Here is a 26,659-nt window from a genome sequence, read left to right as displayed (position 1 = left end):
ATTTTTTCCTTAAACAAAATAATTATTGCTGTAATAATCTGTAATTATGGTTTATAACTGCAATAATCCCAAAGAAATCAGTCATTACCATAGATCACACGTAATCGTTAACTACTGTTAATGACCTATTTCTTAGGGATTATTGTTTTCGTAAACCATGACCACATCACCACAAATATGGAAGAGCAAGACAATATAATACAAATGAGATTATAATATAATAATAAACTTATTTTGTAACATTAAAAGCCATTAAGCATCTAAATTAAGGCAGATATAACGAGAGCATATAATTTTCTTTGTTCAACATTAACTGAAGTGTTTAGTCTGCACAAAAGAAATTGAATACTACTACATACAGTAGTACAAACTAGAGCCATGTTAGGTATTTTAAATAAATAAAACAGTCATTTTTTAGCAGGCCATAGAAATCTTTAAAAGATGGACAAATTCCTTCCTACTGACATTTTGACTAGAAGGAAAAATATTTATTTAAAATTTTCTATGTATGAGGGATTATATTAGAGACTTTGAAATGGTATTTTATTAAAACTACATAATGTACCTAACTATAAAAACTCCTCAAATTTATATTAATCAAAAATCAAGTCTGACTTATTTATTCAATATACAAACCTATTTAACATTAATAAATTATTACTGTTCATTAACTTTCATCAATATATCTTAGAACAGCTAATATCCTTTTGTAAGAAATATCCTTTTGTAGAAAATCAGGTCTTTGATTTCACAACTGAATCTTTTTCCATTGTAATGTAATATTTATATATATGAAAAAATATGTCTCATGTATATGAAGTGTAATAAAACAAACACCTGTGAACCAAGGTTTTTCCAATATACTCACTCCTAGCTTCACATCCCTCCCCTAGCTTGTCTCCTTACCTCCCACTCTGGAGGTAACCATGATCCTGCATTTGGAGCTTACTAGTCTCTTGACATTGTTCTTTCATTATATCACTTGAGCATATCATTGTATGTTCCAAAACAATGTATTTTTAGGATCCTTGTTTTTAGGCTTTATTAAATATTTCAAACTATATATAGTTTCCTAACAATTGCCCCCCTCCACTAACTATCTTATCTCTGACATTCATCTTTAAGTATACCTACAACTGATTCACTTTATTGTTATATAGTATTGCATTGTGTAACTATATTATGATCTATTTAGACTCTGAATTTGCAGTCTTCTACAACAAAGAAGAAAACATGATCAATTAGATCAGTTAAAAGCCAGTTATAATAAACTCTACTCGTTATCAGCTTTTCTAGATACTGATTCCAGAGAAAAATATTTCCTGTAAATCATAAAGAAAACTGAAATTTAACCATCAAGCCACCAAAATATCCAAAAGGTTAAAAAAATTAATGCTTGGGGAGAGGGGTGTTGAGGAATTGGGGAAAATATATAAAAAAAATTTGCATAAAATTACTACAGTGATTAATGAAGCTACTTACAATTCTACATGCCATGTAACAGTCAGATAAAATTCACTGACCTTCCTGAACTGCCATGTCCACCGTTACCCCAGAAGCAGAATGCAGAAGCTTTTGGTAATTCTGTGCATTTTGGTCAAACAGCTGTACAAGAAGAGAGCATGTCTTCTCATATTCACATCTGCTGACAGTGCATAGCTGCTCCAACTGCTGAAAGACAGTGGCAGTATCATCCAGTGGATCATCTAAATTATCTCTGCAAATATATAAGAACAAGTTTGCAGGCATTAGTGTGATGTACTTTTATTTACCACAAATATACTTAATTGATGTTAAATAAAATTCCATAATGGATAAAGGAATAAAAGACAAATAGATTGGAAGAAATAAAATGTCTATATTTGAAAATAGCATGATTGCATACATTTAAAAAAAACACCCCCAAAAAAGCTACTCGTACTAGCAGGTGAGTTTACCAAGATTCTGGCATACAGAATCAATATATAAAATTTAACTGTATTACAATATACTAGCAATCAAAAACTGGAGATTCAAATTTAAAAAACAGTATCTTCAAAAGGCACCAGAAAAAATAAACTACTACTTAAATCTAATTAAATATATGTAAAATATTAAGGCTGAATACTACAAACACTGATGAAAGAAATTACAGAATTAAATATATTAAAAAATAAACATGGTTACTGGCTGAAAGACTTGATATTGCTTAGATATCAATTCTTCCCCTAAATTAACATATAAATTCAATGCAATCCCAGTTAAAATTCCACCAGGATTTTGTTGTAGATACTGACAAGATAATTCTAAAATTTACATGGAAAAACAAAGGAAGTAAAAAAGCCAAAATACTTTTTTGACTCCCTTATTTTCATAAAAAATTTTATAGTCATATATAATACACATACAGAAGAGCTCACTAATCACAGGTGTACAGCTTGATGAATTTTACAAAGTGAACACACCAATGCGACTGGCACTCATAACAAAAACCAGCACATTTCTAGTTCCTCAGAGTCCTCCTTATTGCCCAGAAGTCCCCTCTTATATACCCAAAAGAAGAGCAGATTAATTTGGCCTGATTTTGCACTTCATGGATGTTGTACAGTGTACTCTTTTATGTCTGCCTTCCTTTGCTTAATATAATGTTTGAGGGATTCACCCATATTATTGCAAATAATTATGGAAGATTTATTCTCACTAGAGGCAAAATAATTTTTGAAAAGGGAAACCAAGGTGGAAGACTCATACTACCTGATTTCAAAGCTTATTATATAAGACCACTGTATTCAAGATAGGGTATTGGCAGAAGGAGAAACAGTTAAATTAATGAAAAGAGAATCAAGAAATAGAACCACATGTATGAGGTCAATTAATTTTTGAAAACAGTGCAAAGGCAATTCAATGGAGAAAGAAGTCTTTTCTGTAAACGGTGTTGATATAATTGGCCATCCATATGCTAAACAACAACAGAAACCTCAAGCCTTACCTCACATCACAAAAATTAACTCAAAATGAATCAGATCTAAACGTTAGTTCTGAAAGTACATAACTTTTAGAAGAAAAAATAAAGGATAAATTGGACTTCAAACTTTAAAACCATTTATCTTTGAAAGACTACTAAGGAAATGAAAAGGCAAGCTATGAACTAGGAGAAAGTATCTGAAAAACACACATGATAAAAAGACTTGTGACCAGAATATACAGACCCCCTCAAATCTCAATATAAGAAAATAAACAACCCAATAAAAAATGGGCAACAGATTTGACAGGCATTTTCCAAAGAATACATACATATGACAAATAAGCCCATAAAAAGATGATTAACATTATTATTCATTCAAGGAATGCAAATTAAAACCACAATGAGGTACCATTACATTCCTTATGAATGACTAAAATTTTTAAAGACTGATAATATCAAGTGCTGGTGAGGATGCAGAGCAATGGAATCTTTCATACATTGCTGGTGGGAATGCAAAATGATACAGCCACTTTGCGAAAGAGTTTGGCAGTTTCATACAAAGTAAAACACACTTACTATGCATCCTAGGAGTCTCACACCTCAGTACTTACACAAAAGAAACAAAACTTTATGTTCATGCAAAAATCTGTACAGGACCATTTACGGCTGTTTTATTCAAAATTGATAAAAATGAAAACCACCCAAATGTCCATTCAGATGTGAATGGATAAACAAATTGTGATCGTCCATAAAATGGAATACATACTGCAATGAAAAGAAAACAACTACTAACCCAACCTGGAGGAATCCTAAGTGCACTATGCTAAGTGAAAGAAGCCGGACTAAAAGGCTATCTACTGTATAATTTCATTCATACAACATTCCGGAAAAGGCAAACACTATAGGGAAACAAAACAAATCAGCAATGGCCAGAGGCTAAGGGTGGGGAAAGAAATGACTACAAAGGGACCCAAAACAACTTTTGGGGGTGATGAAACCATTCTATATCTTAATTGTGATGGTAGTTATACAACTGTATGCACTTGTCAGAACTCATAAAACTGTACACTAAAAAGGGTGAATTTTACAGTAGGTAAATTATTCCTAAATTTTTAAAAATTCCAAGATGCAAAAGATGAAAATACAACAGAAAGATTTAGTTTTCAATACCTCACAACTATGGCAACAGATTCCAACCGAGAAGTGATAAAGGCCTTCGTGATTTCTGGTGCATAAGTGTCTAATAAGTGGGGTTCAGTTGATTTCACAAAAGGAACTGAAGCTACCATCCTTTGCCACAGAGTTAATAAATAATGAACACTGTTGGGAGCAAATTCCCAATGCTACAAAGAAATAAAGCAAATGTTATTTAAAATGACATATCTTCCTAGAATAAGAATTACAGAGGCAAAATTACTAAACACATACTTTAAAATTAACTTTTATTCAGATTATATAACCAATGAACACTTAATGTAGCACATTTTGTAAATGCAAAAAAGTATAAAGAAGAAACCAACAATCTCTCATTACTCTATCACCCAGGAATGATCACTATCAAAATATTCATAACTTCCTTCTAATCTTATTTCCATGAATAGTTTTTAACAGAGGTGATATCATGTGGAAAATATGGTTTCAAAACCTTTTCCTAAATTTAAAAATAGAATTTTCCCTAAAACCAATCTGTAAAAACTTTTATATTTCTTCACATAGATTTTACTACAGCTTCTCAATTATTCTTCAATTATTAGATACTTAGATGGCCTCTAAATTTTTATTATAAAATGTTTAATGAACTTTTTAACCTAAAACCTTGCAATGAACATTTTTAGCAAAGTACTCTAATAGATATTTTTTTAAATCCCCACCAAATTTTACCAAGAAATTGCTTTAAAACTACAGTTTAATATCAATTATAAATTTCTATTTACCTGTAGGCTAGTAATGGTAAAATTAGCAATCAATCTGATAACTTCAGGATACTCCTTCACCATAACTAACTCTCCCAGCTGATAATTTGTCTTCAAACGAGCCAAAAATCGACAAAATTCATGGTAATTACCTGGATCAGACAAACCCTAAAATATGAGACAAAAAGAAAGGCTTTTAAAAATACTTAAAAACAAACCAAGCTGATGACCATCAATAAAATTCCAAGAGTATGTTATTAAGTCTTCCAGTTTTCATGAGCACTTATGTTATTTTGTGTCAATTGGTAAACAGTAATGAAAGAAAACAATTTCTACTGGATTTAATGTTGTTATAAATTATTAATAATAAGGAATCCAAAGTAGAGCCTTTGCAGGAAACTTTGCACCATGATGGCTAAATTATAATGTTTAGGAACCCATTATATTACACAAAAAATGTGTGTGTGTGTGTGTGTGTGTGAGTGTTGTGTCTTAAACATAAGTTAATAGAAGATTTGAAAAATATTTGAGAAAGAAAATCCTATATAATAAAAGCCTAATATGCTAAGTGTCTGGTTGTGCGGTAGGCCATTCAATTAATCAAAGCATAATATACTAATGATATGCTAAGGCCACTCAACCATTCACTATGACATGCACTGACCACCAGGGGGCAGACGCTCCAACCGGTAGATGAGCTTGTTGCTGGGGTCCAGCCGATCAGGACTGAGTGAGACAGGCCAGACATTCCCTGGAGCCTTCCCATGGTCCCTCCCAGGCTGGCCAACCTCCCGCATCCCTCCCCAGCCCCAATCGTGCTCCAGTGGGGTCCCTCAGCCTGGCCTGTGCCCTCTCGCAATCCGGGCTGAGGGACATCCTCCTCCAAGTGCACAAATTTCGTGCACTGGGCCTCTAGTCTATAATAATAAAAGCATTAATATGCTAATTAGACCAGAGAGCCGAACTACCTTCTAGACAAAGCCACGGCAGCAGGGCCAAGGCAGAGGTGGTTAGGGGCGATCAGGCAGGCAGGCGAGTGGTTAGGGGCGATAAGGCAGGCAGGCAGAGGAAGTTAGGGGTGATCAGGCAGGCAAGCGAGTGGCTGCGGGTGATCAGGCAGGCAGGCAGAGGTGGTTAGGGGTGACCAGGAAGGCAGGCGAGTGGTTAGGGGTGATTAGGCAGGCAGGCAGAGGTGGTTAGGGGTGATCAGGCAGGCAGGTGAATGGTTAGGGGCGATCAGGCAGGCAGGCAAGCAATTAAGGGTGATCAGGCAGGCAGGCGAGTGGTTAGGGGTGATCAGGCAGGCAGGCAGAGGCGGTTAGGGGTGATCAGACAGGCAGGTGAGTGATCAGGCAGACAGGCAAGTGGTTAGGGGCAAAGAGGCAGGCAGGTGAGTGGTTAGGGGCAAAGAGGCAGGCAGGTGAGTGGTTAGGGGCAAAGAGGCAGGCAGATAGAGTGGTTAGGGGCAATCAGGCAGGCAGGCAGAGTGGTTAGGGGCGATCAGGCAGGCAGGCAGGCCAGCGATTAGGAGCCAGTGTTCCCGGATTGCGAGAGGGACGTCTGACTGCCAGTTTAGGCCTGAGGGGTCCCGGACTGTGAGAGGGTGCAGGCTGGGCTGAGGGACCCCCCCCCATGCACGAATTTTGTGCACCGGGCCTCTAGTAAGAATATAAGAATGGCCTCTAGAAACTCTAGAAAAGAGCAATCCCACCCCACCTTAAAAAATAGTGTATATGTACACACAAGTAACAGAAATTTATTTTAATTCAACAAATTTTTGTTGAGTACCTACAAGCACTGTACCCTCATGCATCTTCCAGTTAGTTGCTAAATGAAGAGTCAGTCAAATAATTTACTGTCATGTAGGGCACAGAGTTTAACAAAAATAGCACAAGATACAGAAATAACTTTTGAAGGAGGCTAGGTTAAAAGGAAAGACAAAAAGAGGTGCGCCCAGTTATCTGTGAGCATCTTGAAGATAAGGGGACACATGTTATGATCTTGATAGTTTGAGCACTTTGCTCTGTAGCTGGCATGAAACAGAATTCAAAAAGTATGTGTTTAATACTGAAGGAATTTATAAGAAATTTCATTCAAATGAGCTCAAGGAAAGAACATAAAATAGTGTCTAATTATTAAGGACAAATTGCAAAAAGATATTTTGTGCTCACAGGTCTTTTAAGGCTTGTTTGTAATTCCAAAATAAACAATATAATATTCAAACTAACTTTTACAGCCATGAAACATCAACATTTAGATGTTAAATCAATTAAGAGAATTATCTGATATTAGCATATCACCCTCCACATATTGATTGATGATAGAATTAAAACTAAAAATTTTTAAGTATATTGGTAAAATTTCATTTATCAGCAAAACACATTTTAGTTATACTAAATTGAAAAGGTAAAGCAAATGTACAACATATAGGAACCTGCAAAAACAACTGGTCTTTGTGAATACATTTTCTTTATGTACAAATATTATGTCCCCTCAAAATTAGTAGTAAGCAAGATATTTACATAAACTTCCTTAAATTCATCATTTAACCCTTTAAAATCTGTACTTTTGTTACAAATATTTTAAACTAAAACAAAAAGTAAAACAAAAAATGTTATGTAGGCATGCAAAATCACTAATTAATAATGGCTTTGCAATTCTTTTTTTTTTTGGTTGTTTTTGTTTTAAATATATTTTATTGATTTTTTACAGAGAGGAAGGAAGACGGCTAGAGTTAGAAACATCAATGAGAGAAAAACATCTATTCAGCTGCCTCCTGCACACTTCCTACTGGGTATGTGCCCGCAACCAAAGTACATGCCCTTAACCAGACTCGAACCTGGGACCCTTCAGTCCGCAGGTGGACACTCTATCCACTGAGCCAAACCGGTTAGGGCTGCAATTCTTTTAAATGAATATAGCTATTGAAGCTTTGCACTTAGTGTAGAAAGTAGATTTTACAACCTACAAACTTTTATTTGTCCACAAGAGGGCAAAAAGACATCATTTCATCATTTAAAGCCACTTATTCCAATATTAACATTCAGATTTATATTGTCTTCTAGTTCAGAAGGTAGATATAACTCTGAATTAATCACTTCAAAACGTGCCCATTTCTACTACAAAAGAACTATACGGAAGATGAATATGATACTTCATATTTTCTTATAGAATCATAATAAAGAAATGAGTTTATTATGCACCTTTCAGCAGGAAAACTGTATTTCTATATGCTAAGTATTAATTTGGTTTCTTCATAAATACCTGAGGGTTTTCAAGTATCCGTTTTACTCCCTTAATTAAATTACCAAGGTACTTGGCACGTTCAGGACTGCTGAATAAGGACCTTCTAGTAGAAGCAAACTGAACTAAACATGAAAGTGCCTAAAAAAGGAAACAAGAATCATTTCAATTTTAAAAGTAATATGGCCACATTTGTCTCTACATAAAAAATATTATTTTTTAATTTTTGCGATTAAAAAAGCATTATAAAATTCAAAAATAATAAAAGCTAAAAATTTAACCTACCTACATCCACCACTGACAACTCTTCAACCCCACATTAACATTTCTATAGGTGTGTATTCTCTTCTAATATTTTTTCATATATTATACTAGAGGCCTGGGTGCGCGGGATTCGTGCACTGTGGGGGGCGTGGCCTGTGGGGATTGGCCAGCTGTGGGAGCACCGCTCATCCAGGTCAGCCAAGCGGCGCTCCCACTGTGGGAGCGCACTGACCACCAGGGGACAGCTCCTGTATTGAGCGTCTGCTCCCTAGTGGTCAGTGTGCATCATAGCGAATGGTCCACCGGTTATTCTGGTCACTGGGCTTTTACTATATAAGATACTAGTGGCCCAGTGCACGAATTTCATGCACGGGGGAGGGGGGGCCTCAGCCTGGCCTGCACCCTCTCCAATCTGGGACCCCTTGGAAGACGTCTGACTGCTGGCTCCTAACCGCTCACCTGCCTGCCCGCCTGCTCGCCCCTAACAACTCTGCCTGCCAGCCTGCTCGCTCCCAAATGCCCCCCCACCGGCCTTCTCACCCCCAACTGCCCCCCTTGCTGGCCTGATTGCCCCCCCACCAGCCTGCTCACCCCCAAATGTCCCCCACTGGCCTGATTGCCCCCAACTGCCCCCCCCTGCCGGCCTGCTTGCCGCCTACTGCCCCCCCCTGCCAGCCTGCTTGCCTTCAACTGGCCCCCCCTGCTGGCCTGCTTGCCCCCTACCGGCCTGCTTGGCCCCAACTGACAGCCCCCTGCTGGCCTGCTCACCCCCAGCTGCCCCGCTGCCGGCCTGATTGCCCCCAACTGGCCCCTGCTGCTGGCCTGCTCGCCCTCTACTGCCCCCCCCCCCCCCGCTGCCGGCCTGCTTTGACCCAACTGACACCACCTGCTGGCCTGCTCACCCACAACCTCCCCCTCTGCTGGCCTGATTGCCTCCAACTGACACCCCCCTGCTGGCCTGCTTGGCCCCAACTGTCCACCCCCCCCGCCGGCCTGCTTACCCCCAACTGGCCCCCCCCTGCTGGCCTGCTCGCCCCCCAACTTCCTCCACCGCCAGCCTGATCACCCCAACTGCCCTCCCCTCCTGGCCTGATCGCCCCTAACCGCCTCTGCCTTGGCCCTGCAACTTTGCCTTTGCCTGGGTGGCGGCCACGGAGCCAGCTAAGGCGACCAAGGAAGCCAAGCCTCCCGCCCACTCTCTAGCTGGCTTGGCTTCCTTCGTCGCTGGGTTGACCAAGGAAGCCAAGCCTCCCACCAGCTCTGGCCAGCTCCTTGGCTCTGGCTGGCGCCACCATCTTTGTCATGAGTGATGGTTAATTTGCATATTACTCTTTTATTAGATAGGATGCCCAGAGCAGTCCCTGGACATATACACTCAAAAGGCTTTCAACTGCTTCTGAGTACCAGTTCTTTTGTGAACCCATGAACCAGGTGTTCAATCAAAAAGAAAATATGGTTTTGTGATAGAATATATTTGGGAAATAGTGCATGTTATGCACTATGGTATCCTGCAAATGGAGGAAGCTGAGGGACTCCAACAGCTTTACTGAATCTAGCATGTCCCAAATTTATTTGGTAACAGAATATTCATTAATATCTTGAGGAACAATTTGGAAATGCTGCTGGAAGAGTTAGATGCTCTATAAAAATGCCTACCGAGTACTTATGGCCTAGTTATCTCCCTAAAGTTAATACTTTACCAGGTAATTTCACTACCTGGCTTCTTAATTCCACCACTGGTGCCTACTGAAGTCTGCTGGATCATTAAGTGAGAGGCCCCAAATTGGTAACTTTTAGGTCAAACTGGCCCTTATGTTTTTGTCCACATAACATTTGCTTGCCTGATTTTTAAAAAATACAATTTGTGCTGATATTTAAATATTTCCATTTCACATATAATGCCTGGGTCTCTTGGCAAAGGTGATAATAAGGACAAAAATCAGAGGATGGCATTTTCAGATGTTCTCCAGTTTGCTGTACTGTCAAAAAAAAACAACCAACAAACACAAAACAAAAAAAAACTTCTTAGGCAATTCTGATGTGTAGAAGGTTTGGGAACTACTAGCATATTAAAAATATCCAGGGTTAGGGGTGCCCAAACACGTAGGTTTGACTCTCAGCTCCAATCGTTCGTTTATTGGGCATGCCCTATTAATATATGGTGCTTATGTCACTTTCTCTTAAAGCCATTATATTCCATTGTATTTTTTAAGCACCAAAGGCTTGTTTTGTCCAAAACATAATTGTACACACAACAACCATTTTAAACAACTAAAAACAAGACTATCGTGGTTAAAAGACAGAAGGCTGAAGCTTGGTGGCACCACCTGGACACATGAGTGTCCTCTGAAACCCTGTTTCAAAACCACCGTCTTAAAATCCTAGCTTCAAGAGCACACACCTTAAAAAAAAAAAAGAAAGAAAGAAAAGAGTATTTTTGTGAATCTATTTCTTCCTTCTAGGCAACAACACATCTAAACAAACAAAACACTGATATGCACTTTAAATCATGAGCATCTTTTTCAGGAAATGGCAATATTAGAATTCCCAACTTTACTTCTACAAGCTTAGCTATTAAACTGACAACTTTTTCTTCTATCTTTTTTTTTTTTGTCCAATCTCGCCTGGTTTCTGTTTTAGATTCCACAGGATTAGGTTCATAGTCTCAAAGATCTAGTATATAATCAAAGAATTTCAAGAATTGTTAAATCACATAATAGAATTGGATTAAAAAAATTAACAACTGAAGTAATGAACACAAAATCAAGTGAGCAGGTCTCTGTTTCTCATTCAGAGATATCTGATGGGGACTGCCTGGCACTCGGAAGACCTGGAGACAAGGCAGGGCTGAAAAGAGCTAGAAAGAGGGTAAGAGAAGGGAAGGTAACTGATGGGGTGGCCAATTACTAGACAGGCCCAGAAGGAATGGGGACTGAGTAGGAAGGAAGATATACTTAGGAGGTTGATAGGCTGTGCTGGCTCTGGGCAGGAGCTAAATCAACAGTAAATGGCTCTGGGATCACCCATGAAATGGAATGCACTGTTGACTCTGAACAGAATCTGACAAACAGTTTCAGCAATACAAATCCCAGAAATGTAAGACTTTCCTGTGAGAGGTAAATCCAACCAAGAATATAAGTAGAATTTTTAAAAGTAAATCTATAACAACCTTAGATAAAGATCACAGATACTTTTTAATGAAATAATAAATGATTTTTACTTACTAACTGAGATAGTAGTGGTGGAAGTGAATGATACAAATTGAAGAAAAGATCCAATGTTTCTGGTTCCAGAAAAACTAGAAAAAAAAATTATTTTCTAATACCATTACTTTCAATTCTGTGATCTTAACATAGTAAGACTTTATCATATAAACCAAGAACTCTAAGACCTCTATATGTGGCCAATCTTTCTAGTTAGGCTTATTTTCTTGTGAAAGATGAAATATAGTGGAACCTCGTTTCTCAAACATCTCCCATCTCAAACAATTTGCTTTTCAACCTGACAACCTTTCATGCTGATACCTGTATGATCAGGTGGCAAACAAGTGCATAGGGATAAATGTCAGGAGAATTTGCAAGTCTGATAATGCCTTCATTCTATCTTATACTTGGAAAAAATGCGAGAATCTGAGTCAGTTTACCACTGTTAAAATCTCAGGATATTGTGCTGTGAATATTTTCGGGGGTTTAGTGGGTTTTTTGTGTTTTTTTTCTGTTTATAATTATTGTTAAATTTTCATTTTTACTGTGTATTTCCTTTCCTTTTTGTTAAATTTTCATTTACATTTCATGTCCTTTTTGTTTTCCAAGTTTTTATTTATAAATTAAATAGTACAATAGACATGTTTTATATATCAGAAAGGTTAAAACAGGGAATCATTTGGGGGTCTGAAACAGATTAATTCAATTTACATTATTTCTAATGGGAAAAAATGATTCAGTTTTCAAACAGCCTTTGGAATGAATTAAATTCGAGAAACAAGTTTTCACTGTAATACAGAGACAGAAATTAATTACCTAAGGTGTTCCTTATTTCTATGTAGCATCTACAGTTCTTACTGGGAGAATTGTCTTAATATTTTCATTTGTATTAAAGTAGTATAAACATTTAAAACTTCAAATAGTGCCAAAATAACTAAAAAATTTTAAAATAAAAAACAGCTATACCCTACCCCACTTCATCTTTCAACTCTTAGCTATATTTACATACATATTTCTAAATAGCATGCTATATATTATTTCTTTATTCATTTTACTTTAGGCATTAAATGAATTTGTGACAGTATATAAGGCTTTAGTTGTCTAATCACTCACCCCACCACCTTCCACAATCCATCCTCTTAAAAATCCATCCACTATTATACCATTTTGGGATTAAATCAATTCTAAGTGTTTACATTTATTATTACTATGTAAATAATGTTAACAGCTGAGCCACTATCCTTATATCACATTTCTAATACTCTCTGGATTTAATCATAGCATCTTTTCTGTGCTATTTGTCTATCTATCTGTCACTAATTCTTTACAAATGTTCTGACAGATTTGCAAAATGTTCTTCATGACATTTTCCATATGATTAATAACATCAAATAACCTATCATTTTCATTTTCCCACTGCAACCTCCCAGAGCCTTCAACATGGACTGGTTATTCCTAAATTTGTTACATAATTATCTCCGTGTTATATCTGTACATAGTCATCCCGGGTTGAGGCTCCCTTTTCACAAACCCGAATCTTCCACTTTTTTGGATTGTATATTAAGTAACATCTTGAGAACAAGTGCATAAGGGATAAGTTTCAGGAGAATTTGCAATTCTGATAATGTCTTCATTCTACCTTATACTTGAGAATTTCAGTCTAGATTGAAAATAATTTTCCCTCAAAAGTAGGTTTTAGGATCGTCTCTTTATCTTTATTATTCTGAAACTAGAGGCCCAGTGCATGAATTCATGCACAGGTGGGGTCTGGCTTGCCCACCCTATCAGCTGCCAGCTGGGGGGGGGTGGGGATGCAGGAGGTTGGCCAGCCGGCCCCGCCCCCATTTGGGGGGTGCCAATCGGGGACAGGGACGGCGGGGGAGAGGGGGAGGGGACGGGGAGAGGCCCCAGGCCGTTGGCGGGCCCTGCCCCCTGGTTGAACTCCAGTTGAACTCTCAGTCGAGGGGGCAATTTGCATATTATCCTTTTATTATATAGGATGTCATGATTATGAAGCTTGGTGTATTTTTTCCATTCATTTTGTTGGGTACTTGATGGGACCTTTCAATCTCAAAATTTATGTCTCAGTGCTACGGACATTTTTTGGTATTACTTGTTTGCAAATTTCCTTTGGAGAAAGAGAGGGAAAAGGCAGTCACCTAGCTGCACAGGTGGTAGAGATTCTGAGGACTTTGTGTAGAACTTTTTACCAAGCCCGTTCAGCCCCATTCTACCTTATATTTGACTATTTCAGTCTGACTTCAGGAATACCCTAGGCCTAGGGCCATCATCTTTCTGGGATGTGCTTTTCTTGGTATCCCTCTGTAAGAAAGTAAGTTGCAATTCTGCTTTGCTTAGTCAGTTACTCTCTTCATTCTCTATAGCTTTGAAAAATATGTTGATATCTGTTGTCAAGTGTTGTTTCCTCTCCTGTTTTATCTGAAAGTTTCATAACAGAACTCTTCATTCCTCCCGCCCGGCCCCAACCTCCCCCCATCCCCCCCAACACACAAACCTGTTTTCCCCCTAACTCTAGAGTGGTCTTTTCTTTTTTCCAAAATCAAAACATGGAAGTTACTCTGTGAATTGGGGAAAACAGCAGCTACTTTGGGTTACAAATCCATTTGAACTTTTTGACTGCCTAGCAGAAAATACAGATAACTGTACATAGGCAACTACATTGCTTAATCCTGTGCCTTTTATGCTGACAGTCCCTCACACTAAACTTTTTTCTTACTTGTTCTCCAGGTTGTTGGGATCTGCACTGTGCAAAGATCATCTGCAGATTCATCTGCTGAACTGCCAATGAAGTCGAAGTTAAGGCAGTTGAGGACCAGTTTCAAGACCTGCATTACTAGGTTTTGTTGACCTTCATCCTGAAGATTTAAAGGTTTGGCCAACACCTGAAAAAAGTTCAAAGTCAAATATAACTTTCTAAAATATGTCAATAAACAAATTTTCACTAATTTAAATAATTCTTCAATGCCAAATTAAAATTAGCAAAAAAAAGAGTTTGCAAAGTTATGTTGTTGTACATATTAGAAAAATGTAAATCACTACAAAAAGTCTACAATAGACTATTTTCATATTTAACTTTGTGAAATAAGCCAGTCAATGAAAGAAAAATACCACATGATCTCACTCATTTGTGGATAATAAAAATTTTACTCTTGCCCTAGCCGGCTTGGCTCAGTGGATAGAGCGTCAGCCTTCGGACTGAAGGGTCCTAGGTTCGATTCCAGCCAAGGGCACATGCCTGGGTTGCGGGCTTGATCCCCAGTAGGGGGCATGCAGGAGGTGGCTTACCAATGATTCTCTCTCATCACTGATGTTTCTCTCTCTCTCTCCTTCTCCCTTACTCTCTGAAATCAATAAAGAAATATTTAAAAAAAAAAATTTTACTCTTAACTGCATCTTGTAGGTCATCTTGTAAAGTTTTAAGAGGTAACAAATACTTTATACAGCACAAATGTATAAATGTATGGGATTCATTGAAAGCTTTCTTAGAACAAGCTGAAATATTCATTCAGGCATAAATTATCCCTATTCAGCTGAGAAAGGTTCTTGGAGCTGTCTGAGTGAGGGAGGACACTCACAAGCTTCTAGAGACCAATCCTGACCTCCACCACCCAACAAATGTCCCTCCTGACACAACCAGAATAGATTTACCTCCTAGAGATATATCATAAAATATTTGTGGAGGAAATGATATAGTTTGGCATTCTGCTTCAATAACACAAAAAGAAATAAAGTTGCTAGGCTAGGGATAGAGCTGAATCAAGACTGGTTTAACCAGTTACTACCAACTGGTTTAAGGATACAAAGGAGTTCATTTTACTATTCCATCTTCTTTCCTACATTTTAAAATAACAGGACCTTTCAGCCTGGCCTCCTATGGGAGTTATCATGTTACTAAATTACAGAACTGAAATAAGTACAAAATAGTGATTAGTGGAACATATGTTGGGAAATGCTATACTACCCCAATTAGCAAGCTTGAGCATAATGGAGCCCTATTTTATAAGAGAACAAATAGAATCATAAATCCTACTATCCCTAATGACCAATATGGCACAAAGTAGCAAATGGGAAAATATTTCCCTAAGAAATTACTAAAGTCAACTATCTTGGCTCAACCATGAATAAATATTGACAGCTGATGAATTAGGAAAACCTACTGTCATTTCATTGTTCAGTTACACCCCTTTAAAATATGGGTAGGGCAATAAAGAAACTAAGTCCCAATTAGCTTCTGCAATAAATAATCTACAGTAGAAAGACAATGAAACTACTACCCAAAGACAAGTTATTCAATGCTCTTTGGATTTTATTTTACTATATTCCTAGTGAGTAAAGGTGGATTTTTTGGAACCTCTTACAGATTTGTGCAAATCTACTATATTAAGATTGCCTACAACTCTTCAAAAGGCAAAATGGGGGAGGAGGACTCACTTGAAATTCTTTTGAAACTTAAAATTTCCTAAATACTCTAATAGGATATTGCATTATTAAATAACTTACCTCTTTTAGAAGAGAGCATGCTAGCACTAAGATGTCTTTGAGAGAAGTGTCACGAAACGAGGTAGCTATTTTCCTGTGTTTTGCTGAAGGTCTAGAATAATCAACCTAAAAAGATCAAGATGAATTTATTTGAACAGACTTACAAAATATCAAAACAAAATTTACTAATTAAGAAAAGGATGGAAATAATAATGAAATAATCATAAAATATCAAGCTAAAAGGACTTTTAAAAATCTACTGAGCTAAGTGACTTGCTTAGGGTTACTAAAAAAGTTAATGGTAGAGCCATGGTTAGAACCCAGGTTTCTGGATTGTTTTAATTCAGTGCTCTTTCTATAAACCATACTGATCCCAAAATTAAAAACCAGAATTGGCTATACTTTCAAAGGCAATATAAACACACCAATATCTCTATATATAAAAGCCTAAGTGACCATTCGACCGGTAGCTATGATGCACACTGACCACCAGGGATCAGATGCTCAACGCAGGAGCTGCTGAGCTGCAGTGACTTGGCAGCTGCGGCTCGCGGCTCTCGGCTCTCGGATGACGCGCCCAGAACCAGAGAGGAGGGAGCCCGACTCTGGGGTGCATCACCCGAGAACTGCCCTCTCGCAATCCAGGACCCCTCGGGGGATGTCAGAGAGCCAGTTTCAGCCCAATCCCTGCAGGCCAGGCCGAAGGACCCCACTAGTGCATGATAACAGACAGATACTAAGACTATCAACTCCTGAACCATGTACCATATTTCACATTTAAGTAAGTAACAACTTCCCTGTTCTTCAGACTCCATCTTTAAAATGAGAAATCTCTACAACAGTGATGGCGAACCTATGACACGCGTGTCAGCACTGACACACGTAGCCATTTCTGATGACACGCAGCCGCTGAGGCAGCCGCATGCCAAGGATGAAACATTTGCTGCTCCTGAGGATGAAACATTTGCGAAATAATGTTTTTTCCTCAAAGTGACACACTACCCGAGTTATGCTCAGTTTTTTGGCGAAGTTTGACACACCAAGCTCAAAAGGTTGCCCATCACTGCTCTAGGATGATCTTCAAATTCTAACTTTCTGTAAATCAGCAAACTGAATCAGTTACATAAAAATTCTTCTATATAAGTGATATTTCTATATTCTCTCTGAATATTTTATTAATGATAAATAATTATTAAGAATAAATTTACTAAGACTAGTTCTTAAACCTCTAAAATATATATGGTGAAAACAATACTATTAATATCATTAACATTTCCATTCATCAATAGAAAACAGCAAACAAAGTGAAGTCTGAAACCTGAAAAATTATTAACACCATGGATTAGAGCATTCCTTAGCTACTTGGTAGAATAAACCACTTTCTTTGCTTATTTTACTAGAGTATTCATTTAGACATTCAATTTTCTGAGATGAAAAATTGTGGACCCATTTTCTACTATATACCTATATGCCTTTACCATGTAGGCAAAGGATATTTTACTACTTGATGATTATATACTGAATATACTCCAGGAATAGTAGAATTTGCTTCTTAAAAAGCAGAATAAGACTGGCCAGTATGACTCAGTGGTTGAGCATCAACCCATGGTAAGTAAATGTCAAGTGGAGATAGAAACTAGCTTGAAAGGATTCCTGCTGGCCAAATTTGGGAAATTTTGAGCATCAAAATATGTCAGTAACAAATTATACCTGTTAAATAAAACAGGAAACGAAACCATACCAATATAAATAAATGAATAAATTGAAACCGATGAAAAATGAGGTATTTTCAGAGTTTTAAAGTATCTCTCCATAAAATACTTATTATTTACGAAGGGGAAAGAGGAAATCTACCATTGGAGATGCCTGGTAGAGACAGTATTAATCAAGTGACCAAAGTGAACATCATTAGTGAAGTAACAAATCAAATCACTTGTTTCCAGGCAGGTGACAATGAGAAGACCACAGTGTCACTTTGCTATGTTCTTAACCAACATGTATGATCTGAATCTAATCATGAAGAATCATCAGACAATCCCAAACTGAGGGACAAACAACTAACTTCCACAAATTTCCAGATCTTGAAAGTGAAGGAAAGAGTGAGGACATTTTCCAGATTGATGGAGACCAATAAAACACGTTTAATAAATGAGATGCATGATCCTAAACTGGTTCTTTTCTGGGACAAATGGTGAAATTTAAATGGAGTATGAGGATAACAGTAATATGTCATTTAATTTTCTAATTTTAATGGTTGTATTATGGTTATGTAGGAGAATGTCCTTATGTGTAAGAAATACACTAAAGTATTCTGGGGCCATGTCAGCAACTTATCAAATGGTGGTTGAGAAGAAACTTTTTGTATTATACTCCCAAGTTTTCTAAATAGAGTTTAAGATAGTTATTTAAAAAAACAACAACTTGGGTGCTCTCTGAATCATACCTTTATTAGAACTCTGTATTACCTGGTCTTACCTTAGTAACAATCTACACACAGAAAACCCTGACTACAGGGCAGTCTGTAGTCCTACCGTACGATGAGGTAGGAAATAGAAGAAGTAAATGCTGGTTTTTAAGATGAGCAAAAAGCTGATGGTGGTGTAAGCTAGATAATGGATACATTGCATTGCTGTACTATTCTCTTCACTGTTATGAGATAAAATATTCATACTAACGTTATTTCTAAATATATATTTTTAAAAGAAAGTTACAGTCCTCAGACATATTTACAGAGTCTAATAGGATTAGCCAAAGTCCTGGTCATAATTTCCCTGCCAACATAGTAACTCTTTTTCAGGTACTATTACTATTAGTTCTGGAGATACATCATAGATATTGACACACATCCATAAGGCAAGAAATCTTTACATACTCTGGGGAGGTAAATTAAGAAATCACTTTACATTTTAGAAATCCTTCCCAATAAATCTAGAAATACTTCTAATTCCTGATTGAATACAAGTAGAAAATAGTTATTTTGGAATTTTTTACACACAGAAACTATACTGTCTCGCCAAAGGGCGTTGGTAAGTAGTCCTGGGCAAGCTTTCTCCCTACATGCATGTATGTGTGTGTGTACGTAAATACATGCATGTACATATGTGGAATCACACACACATATATATATACATACAAGCACAGACCATTAAAGATGACACTTTTTATATAAAATCACTACATTCACCTTGATTACAACATTCCATATAGAACCCAACTTCTGCTTTTATTCTGTTTAGAACCATGTTAATTAAGTACAAAGTGAATAGGAGCAGGTGACAATGTGCTCAGCTGCTGAGCTCATAAAGGCACCACTGGGGGGAGGCGTAGCTTCTGAAAACTCTTGTCTAGGGAGAAAATCCATGCTAGCAAGTGGCAAAGTGCCAAGGCCTGTTCTCTGATGAGTCCTGCTGTGAACCCATTGTTGCGTATCAATTCACCAAACCACTTCTCTTCTATTTGTAAACAAGTAAATTATACTGCATATAATTTATTTCTTATGGTTAGTACATTACTATATATACAGAACACAAAAGGACAATTCTTGAATTACCATGGAGCAAGGTCCATGTCTAATTCCCTGTTCTTTGTAATCCTTTCTACTATTGCTGTTATTTTCAGTAACAATGAAAGTGTTCCAATACTTATCTCACCAACAGACAGAAAAAGACGACTATTCAGAGTTTTATGCAACATAAAGATTTTGTATCAAAGAAACAGCATCACTTAGCAAACTTAATGTCACCATTAGATGGAAAGGCTTACCAGGTTCATTTCTTGAGTCAATTCTGAAAGGATTATTACTCCTATTATACAGTGTTCCACGGTACCCTTCGGAGAAAATAACAAAGTTTAGACTAACTGGAGACATGTGATTGGTTCTTACAGTGTAAATCAGGTAATATTTACAAGTAATTAAATACTGAAACATCACGTTTTTTTAATTATATATCTATTAAAATATGTAGAAAAATCACACATAAAGTCCACAAATAAAAAGAATTTCAAGTTCATTTTTGGAGGATAAGTTTAGAGTTGAGTGGGAAAAAAGCTCACCTATCTTAGAACTGTGATACTCTACAAAATTTTTCAGCACATAAGACTTATAATAAGCTAAGCCTCAAAATATAAGTTTAATACTTTTCATAAGAACATTACAAAAAACACTTTTCAGCTCTATAAATTTGCTTGAAGTCTACTGAATAGCTGCATTCAGTAAATAATAAACTAATTTAAATCCCTCAATCCAGTATCAGATAAGATCACTAAGTCCCTTTTAATACTATTTAGTAGTGGATGTGTATGCATTTGTTATGTATCTATAATGGGCATCTAAAGTGCCCACTGCACTGGGGTAAATACATGACTATCAATATGGTATACAGTTTTATATCTTCTATGATGCTTTTAATTTAATCAACTTCCAATTTAATCTCAAAAATTTCAATTCAAAATTCAGATTTCATGTGCACATTACTAACAAATTACCCTACTTCAAACTCAGACTGGAAGTATGAAATAAATGCAGCATCTAATTATAGTGTAATCATAAACAAACACTAGCATAGATAACGCTTTTCAAGTTTTAATTGTATAGCTGGTCATTTCCTGACTATCACAGAATTCTACTAACACTGAGCCACTAAGTGTAATTAAGTTCAAATTATCTCATAATTAAAATATAAACAAAAAAAATGAACCCTAATTTTTCCATTTTAATTCTTTAAGACAATCTGAACTGCTTGAACTGAGCTACAGGTTTCCTATTACTGACGCATCCATCCTCTGTGTACACCAGGCCTACGCTCCTCCAAGTGTGGTTCCCTGAGTGACTGCTGGTCCATGAATCCATTGGTGGTCTGCAAATCCATTCTAATCTGAGAATGGTTTGGTACTGGTCTATGACAAGATAAAAAGTTTGCCCTGAATATAAAATAGCTAAGTCACTAGGTACACTTTTTAGTTTAGCTGGCGTTTTTAAAAAATGTTTTTGTTGATTTCTAGAGAGATAGGGAAAGAGATGGAAACATTGATGAGAAACTTTAATCAGCTTCCTCCTATATGCCCCAACCAGGGATATAAACAAGAGTTAAGTTCCTACTACATCAACATTATAACAAAACTAGAGGCCTGCGTGCCCTCTCGCAATTGGGACCCCTTGGGGGATGTCGGACTGAGGATTTTGGCCCAATCCCCACAGGCCAGGCCGAGGGACCCCACCAGTGCACAAGTCCATGTGCTGGGCCTCTAGTATGCATATAAAATCTTTGGTTAATCTCTTCCCACCCTCCCCCCTCCCCCCTTCCCTCTGAGATTCATCGGTATGTTCCATGTTTCTATGCCTATGCATTGAGCGTCTTCTCCCTGCTGGTCAGTGCACATCATAGCTCCTGGTCAAAGGGTCGCTTAGGCTTTTATATATATAGATGACATTATTAGAGGACCTGCTGTATTTGTTAAGCATGGTTTTAACAATATGAATAAAAGAGTAAAAGCACACAGTCTAGTGTTTTATTTTCTGAGGTTTCCAGCATTGCACTATATAATGGAGTTACATCTTACACGGGGATTAAATTTTAAAGTTACTGTATAAGAAATAGAATCTCATAAAGTCCAAATTTCCCCTAATTGCCAATAAACCAATACTGAACCATCTCTAAATTAATCCAAACTGCCAGTTTTTCCTCGAGAATTTTAACAGATCACTGCTTCTTCAGCATAGCGCTAGCTAAAGTACTTTTCTTGCAAGTAGGGTTAATATTTGTATCAAAAAATACCTATCTTTAAACAGCTGAATGTTACTGAGCAGAGCATGAGGGTTATCCTAAGAGTTATACAGGACAGGAAATACAGACTTAGGTTTCCCAAAACTTTAATCACTTAGATTGAAAACATTCTTGAAAAACTAATATAGTCAATGTGGTATATAGTAAAAATTAAATACATTTGGGTGTACATATATATTTATATACCTTAAGTTAGCAAACTTGTTGAAATGCTAGCTCAATGCATTACTAGGTCACTGTACAACCTTAAGCAAATTACTTAACTTTTCTTTGCCTCAGTTTTCTCATTTATAAGATGAAATCCACTTCAAAGAGATGTAATGAGCAATACCCGAAAACATTATGTACATTTTTTGTATATATGCAGTACATACATACACGTTAGAAATGACAGAGCATACACTTTTGAATTAGAAAACATTGTAATTTGCATTCTTCTTGTCTGGAAGTTATATAATGGCAAGGTCCTCATTTACTGGCAATAAAAAATAAAGGACCTAGAGGATAAGTAATAAATCATAATTAATATGATACTGGTAGCCACAAAACAAACCATACAGCTTTAAAAAGAGCAGTTTTTAAACCAAATAATGATGCTCTAAATAATGTTATAATGCCTTTTTACCTGAAGAAATGTCTTCACATCAGCAATAATTTCTCTGAAGACAAGCTGGTCTTTTTGAACTTCAAACCATCCCAATTTAGTTATTTTAGCAATGACTTGAATAAGGGCTTGGATGACAAAGGGAGCCAGCTTGGGTTGTGATGCCACATAATTAAGAATGTAGTTTCCTATAAGAAAATGTTCTGTGATCATTTGTGGACTCTTCACTAACATAATGTTAATCAGGGGAAGAAAAATAGGTGGTGATGACACGTTCTTTGACAAAAAGTTATTCCCTTTAAGCTATGTACTTACTTATATCCTCAGTTCTATTATAAGACTTATTTTGAAAAAGAAAATTTGTTCCAATTCAATTGATATGTTAAGGGATAATTTGAGTAAAATGCAAATGTCACTTCGGCTTTCGCATGATTTCTTACAGAAAAAAAAGTGCTAAGCGAACATAGAAAACTCCAAACAGGCCAAGTGAACCAAGCCATACACACATATACCTCATCGAAGAAAATCTACAGGTGGCAAATAAGCATCGGAAAAGATGTTCAACATCCTATGTCTTTAGGCAACTGCAAATTAAAACAACTGTGAGACACTAACTTCCACACACCTATTAAAAGGGCCAAATGCAAAACACGGAAAACACCAATGTTGGCAACAAGAGCTCTCCTTCACTGCCGGTGAGGATGCGAAATGGTACAGCAGCCACACTGGGAGACAGCTTGGTCATTTCTTCCAAACCTAAACGTATACTTAACCAGACGACACAGCAATCACTTTCCTTGACATTTACCCAAGGAGAAAACGTATGTCCACATAAAAAACTGCTTTACTGCAGCTTTACTAGTGACTGCCAAAACTTGGAAGCAATCACGTTATTCTTCAGTAGGTGAACGGATAAACTGTGCTATATTCAAACAATGGCATATTAGTGCTAAAAAAAGAAAAGAAAAAATGAGCTACCAAACCATGAAAAGACATAAAAGAAACTTAAGTGCCTATTACTAACTAAATGAATTTGAAAGGCTATACAATGTATAATCCCAACTATATGATGTTCTGGAAACATTTAAAAAGATCAGTGGTTGTCAGGGATTAGAGGGGAAGAAAGGATGAATACAAAGAACACAGGAGTTTTAGGGCAGTGAAACTATGCTGTATAATATTATAATGGGGATATATGTCATTATACATTTATCCAAACCATAGAATACACAACACTAAAAGTGAACCCTAAGATAAACTATGGACTTTGGGTATTAATTATGTAGATGTAGGTTTATGAATTGTAACAAATGTACCACTTTGGTGCAAGATGCTAGTAATGGGGAAGTTTATACATATGTGGGGGCAAGAGGCATAGGGGAACTCTGTATTTTTTTGCTCAATTTTGCTGTGAACCTAAAACTGCTTTAAAAAATAAAGTCAATTTAAAATGAGTGTGTGTGTGTGTGTGTATGATGTGTGTGTGTGTGTGTGTGTGTGTGTGTGTGTGTGTGTGAGTCAAACGAAAACAATGTTTTATGACTTAGGCTTATAATGTTTAAATCCTCTAGGTTTCTGCAGTGTCTGTGACTCTGGCTGCTTAGAAAAATATTAGTCAAAAAGATAAGGAAAATAACATGATCTGACCATTCAAAAGTGAGTCTAAAGATTCATCATTCGTATTTTTATTTTTCTGGTACATAAATACGAATCATGTGAACCTTGAGACCAGAAAGCAGAAATGAATCAATAATCGATTTCTTATCTAAAAAAAGATTTTTAAAAATACCATACCTCAATTATTAGAGCTTTGTCCATATGAAAAGCAAATTCATATATACACACACACACACCTTAAAAAGGCATAACTCCTGAAAAATATATTGCTACTTTATAGTACTTTATAGTACTATATAGTACTTTATAGTACAAAGTTTCAAGTACTATTCATCCGCATACACAATGTCTTCCTAGTAAGCATTAATTTGCTTTGATTTTGCATGCATCACAGATAATTTTGGTATAGCATCCTGAGAAATACTGGAGAACTGACTTTTCTATCATTCTATAATATATGAAGTTAAGACAAGGCTAAGAGACTATGGACTCCACAAGATTGTGTGGTTTTAAATCACAGCTCTATTTCTTCCTAGCTGTGAGATCTTGGACACATTACAGAGCCTATCAAATCTAATTTCCTCATTTATAAAATGAAGGTAACAACACTGCCCACCTTATAAGTTTGGTGGATAAAATGAGATAGTGCAAACCTTAGTAAAGAGCATACAGACTAAAATGCTAGTTATTATTTATTATTAATTTAAACAAATGCTTTTTTGATTACACACTGTTATACATCACTGTTCATCACTAGATGGGTAGCGGAGACTTGACCACTCGTCTTTAAAAAATGACAGAATCAAATAACTCGCATACCTGTTAACAGTTAACATATTTAAAAGGAAAAATATTTTTAAATACAATTTGATAAAAAGCTTTTTAAACCACTTACTGATATCTATTCTCTGTTCCACTGGCAAAGGACTGACTCGGCTAACAAGTTTTGAAAGACATGTGGCTGCAAGGAGCTGAGCATAGGATGTCTGTAAAGAATAATAAAATTTATTATCATTACAAATGAAATTAGAGTAATCAAAACTCTACAGTAGGAACTTTTCCTAAGCAATAATGAGAACTTTTCACATGAAACCAACAGTCAGCAAAAGTATACAATTTAAAACAACATATCTCATCACAGCAGAATTTCTTCACAAAAATAGAAAATAAGGCTGCAACCAAAGTTAAATTTCAAAGCAAGGAAAGCCACTTAGCAAAATAGTTCATCAAATCACCATTATTTTATTGCAGTAGCCAAAGTGATACATGCAGAGAAAATGAACTTCAAACATTAGCCTTTCGGTGAGAACAATGCTCAAACAGTTGAAGACATCTGAGCAATACCAAGAGCGGATTTCAAACAAGGGAAATGATAGAAGGTTCTCCTTAGTTTTTGCTGAGTTGACACAGGTTACTAACACTGCCCATACTGCTTATTCCAGAAATCAATGCTAAGTTTGAAGAGACCAAAGAATTAATCTCTATAAAGAGTCTGTGAAACTATAAGACAGAATATTCCTAAAGATGTTGAGAAAATACTAAATCTGTACAACCTCAAGTAGTATCTGCTAAGATGTGTCACAAGTGGCAGTAAAAATATATGAAGCAGAAAAGAGCTGCTGGACAAATTTACAAAGCTTCTAAAAATGTAAGAATCTAAAAGCCTATGGTTACTCACTGTATTAATTATCAGTAGACACTTTGTAGTAAATATTTGAATCTATCAGTGTTAATCAGTGGTGTTAACTGTAAACTTCAATTCATTTTCATGAACTTATCTTCACTTCTATAAATTTCTATCAGAAATAGTAGCTGAAAACCCTGACTTTTCCCACCACACAGTTCAATAGCTTAGCAGTGGTAAAGTTTCATTATAATTTTTTTTTTTCAACTCAGGGCTGAGACTGAAATTTTTCTGAATGGGAAGAACCACTCTAAGCCACTAGTGTTGAATACCAAATGCCTTTGGAAACTAGCTTTTGCTGCACATTTGATGTCTCTTAATGAAGTCAACCTAAAGTTATAGAGTGCCTAACAGGCAAACAGTGCTTAGTATTTATTTATAAAACTTAAAATGCAGTAAAGTCATTTAATAACAAGTGATGTTGTTTGAATCACAAGTAATATCAAACTGCTTTATATACTTCCACAGTCAAAAGTTAAAACAAGTAGCAAGATCTCTATTCCTGAGTTATTTTCTGAGCTCAAACTAGTTCTAGCAGCATTTTTTCAGACTGTGATGCAAGTGAAAAAGAAATATCCATATTTTAAAATCCATTTAACTGAGCAATTGAGAAGCTTCTACCTAACCTTCAATTGGAAGTGACTAATCTGCAGTGTATTCACATTCTAAAAGGCAAATATCAAGAGAAGTTTTAATAGAATTCTACAAATCCCTTGTAAGTGATGAATATGTTTAATTAAAATCATATATTCATGGATTGATATCAACATGTGGCAGAAGCTATCTGTATAAAAAGACATTTTCAAAAATGAAATATGTAAAATCTCATTACAGATCAGTATTAACATAGGAACACTTGTAATCAACGTTGACAATAGGAAATAATAACTTTGAACACTTATTA

General features: G+C 36.4%; 1 protein-coding gene across 1 annotated transcript in view; it reads right to left on the bottom strand.

Moving 5' to 3' along the window:
* Positions 1-26,659, bottom strand: part of RANBP17 (RAN binding protein 17) — a 233,284-nt gene that overhangs the window by 195,755 nt on the left and 10,870 nt on the right. The window contains exons 3-12 of the mRNA XM_008147617.3: positions 24,967-25,057; positions 22,476-22,642; positions 19,830-19,895; positions 16,089-16,193; positions 14,305-14,470; positions 11,589-11,662; positions 8,122-8,241; positions 4,879-5,025; positions 4,115-4,287; positions 1,524-1,717 (exon numbers count right to left, since the gene is read on the bottom strand). Coding sequence (XP_008145839.1) covers positions 1,524-1,717; positions 4,115-4,287; positions 4,879-5,025; positions 8,122-8,241; positions 11,589-11,662; positions 14,305-14,470; positions 16,089-16,193; positions 19,830-19,895; positions 22,476-22,642; positions 24,967-25,057 — 1,303 coding nt within the window. The remainder of the gene's footprint in view (positions 1-1,523; positions 1,718-4,114; positions 4,288-4,878; positions 5,026-8,121; positions 8,242-11,588; positions 11,663-14,304; positions 14,471-16,088; positions 16,194-19,829; positions 19,896-22,475; positions 22,643-24,966; positions 25,058-26,659) is intronic.

Source organism: Eptesicus fuscus, chromosome 6 (assembly GCF_027574615.1).
Source record: "Eptesicus fuscus isolate TK198812 chromosome 6, DD_ASM_mEF_20220401, whole genome shotgun sequence".
NCBI classification, from domain to species: Eukaryota; Metazoa; Chordata; class Mammalia; order Chiroptera; family Vespertilionidae; genus Eptesicus; species Eptesicus fuscus.
This window is presented reverse-complemented; position numbering and strand designations above follow the sequence as displayed.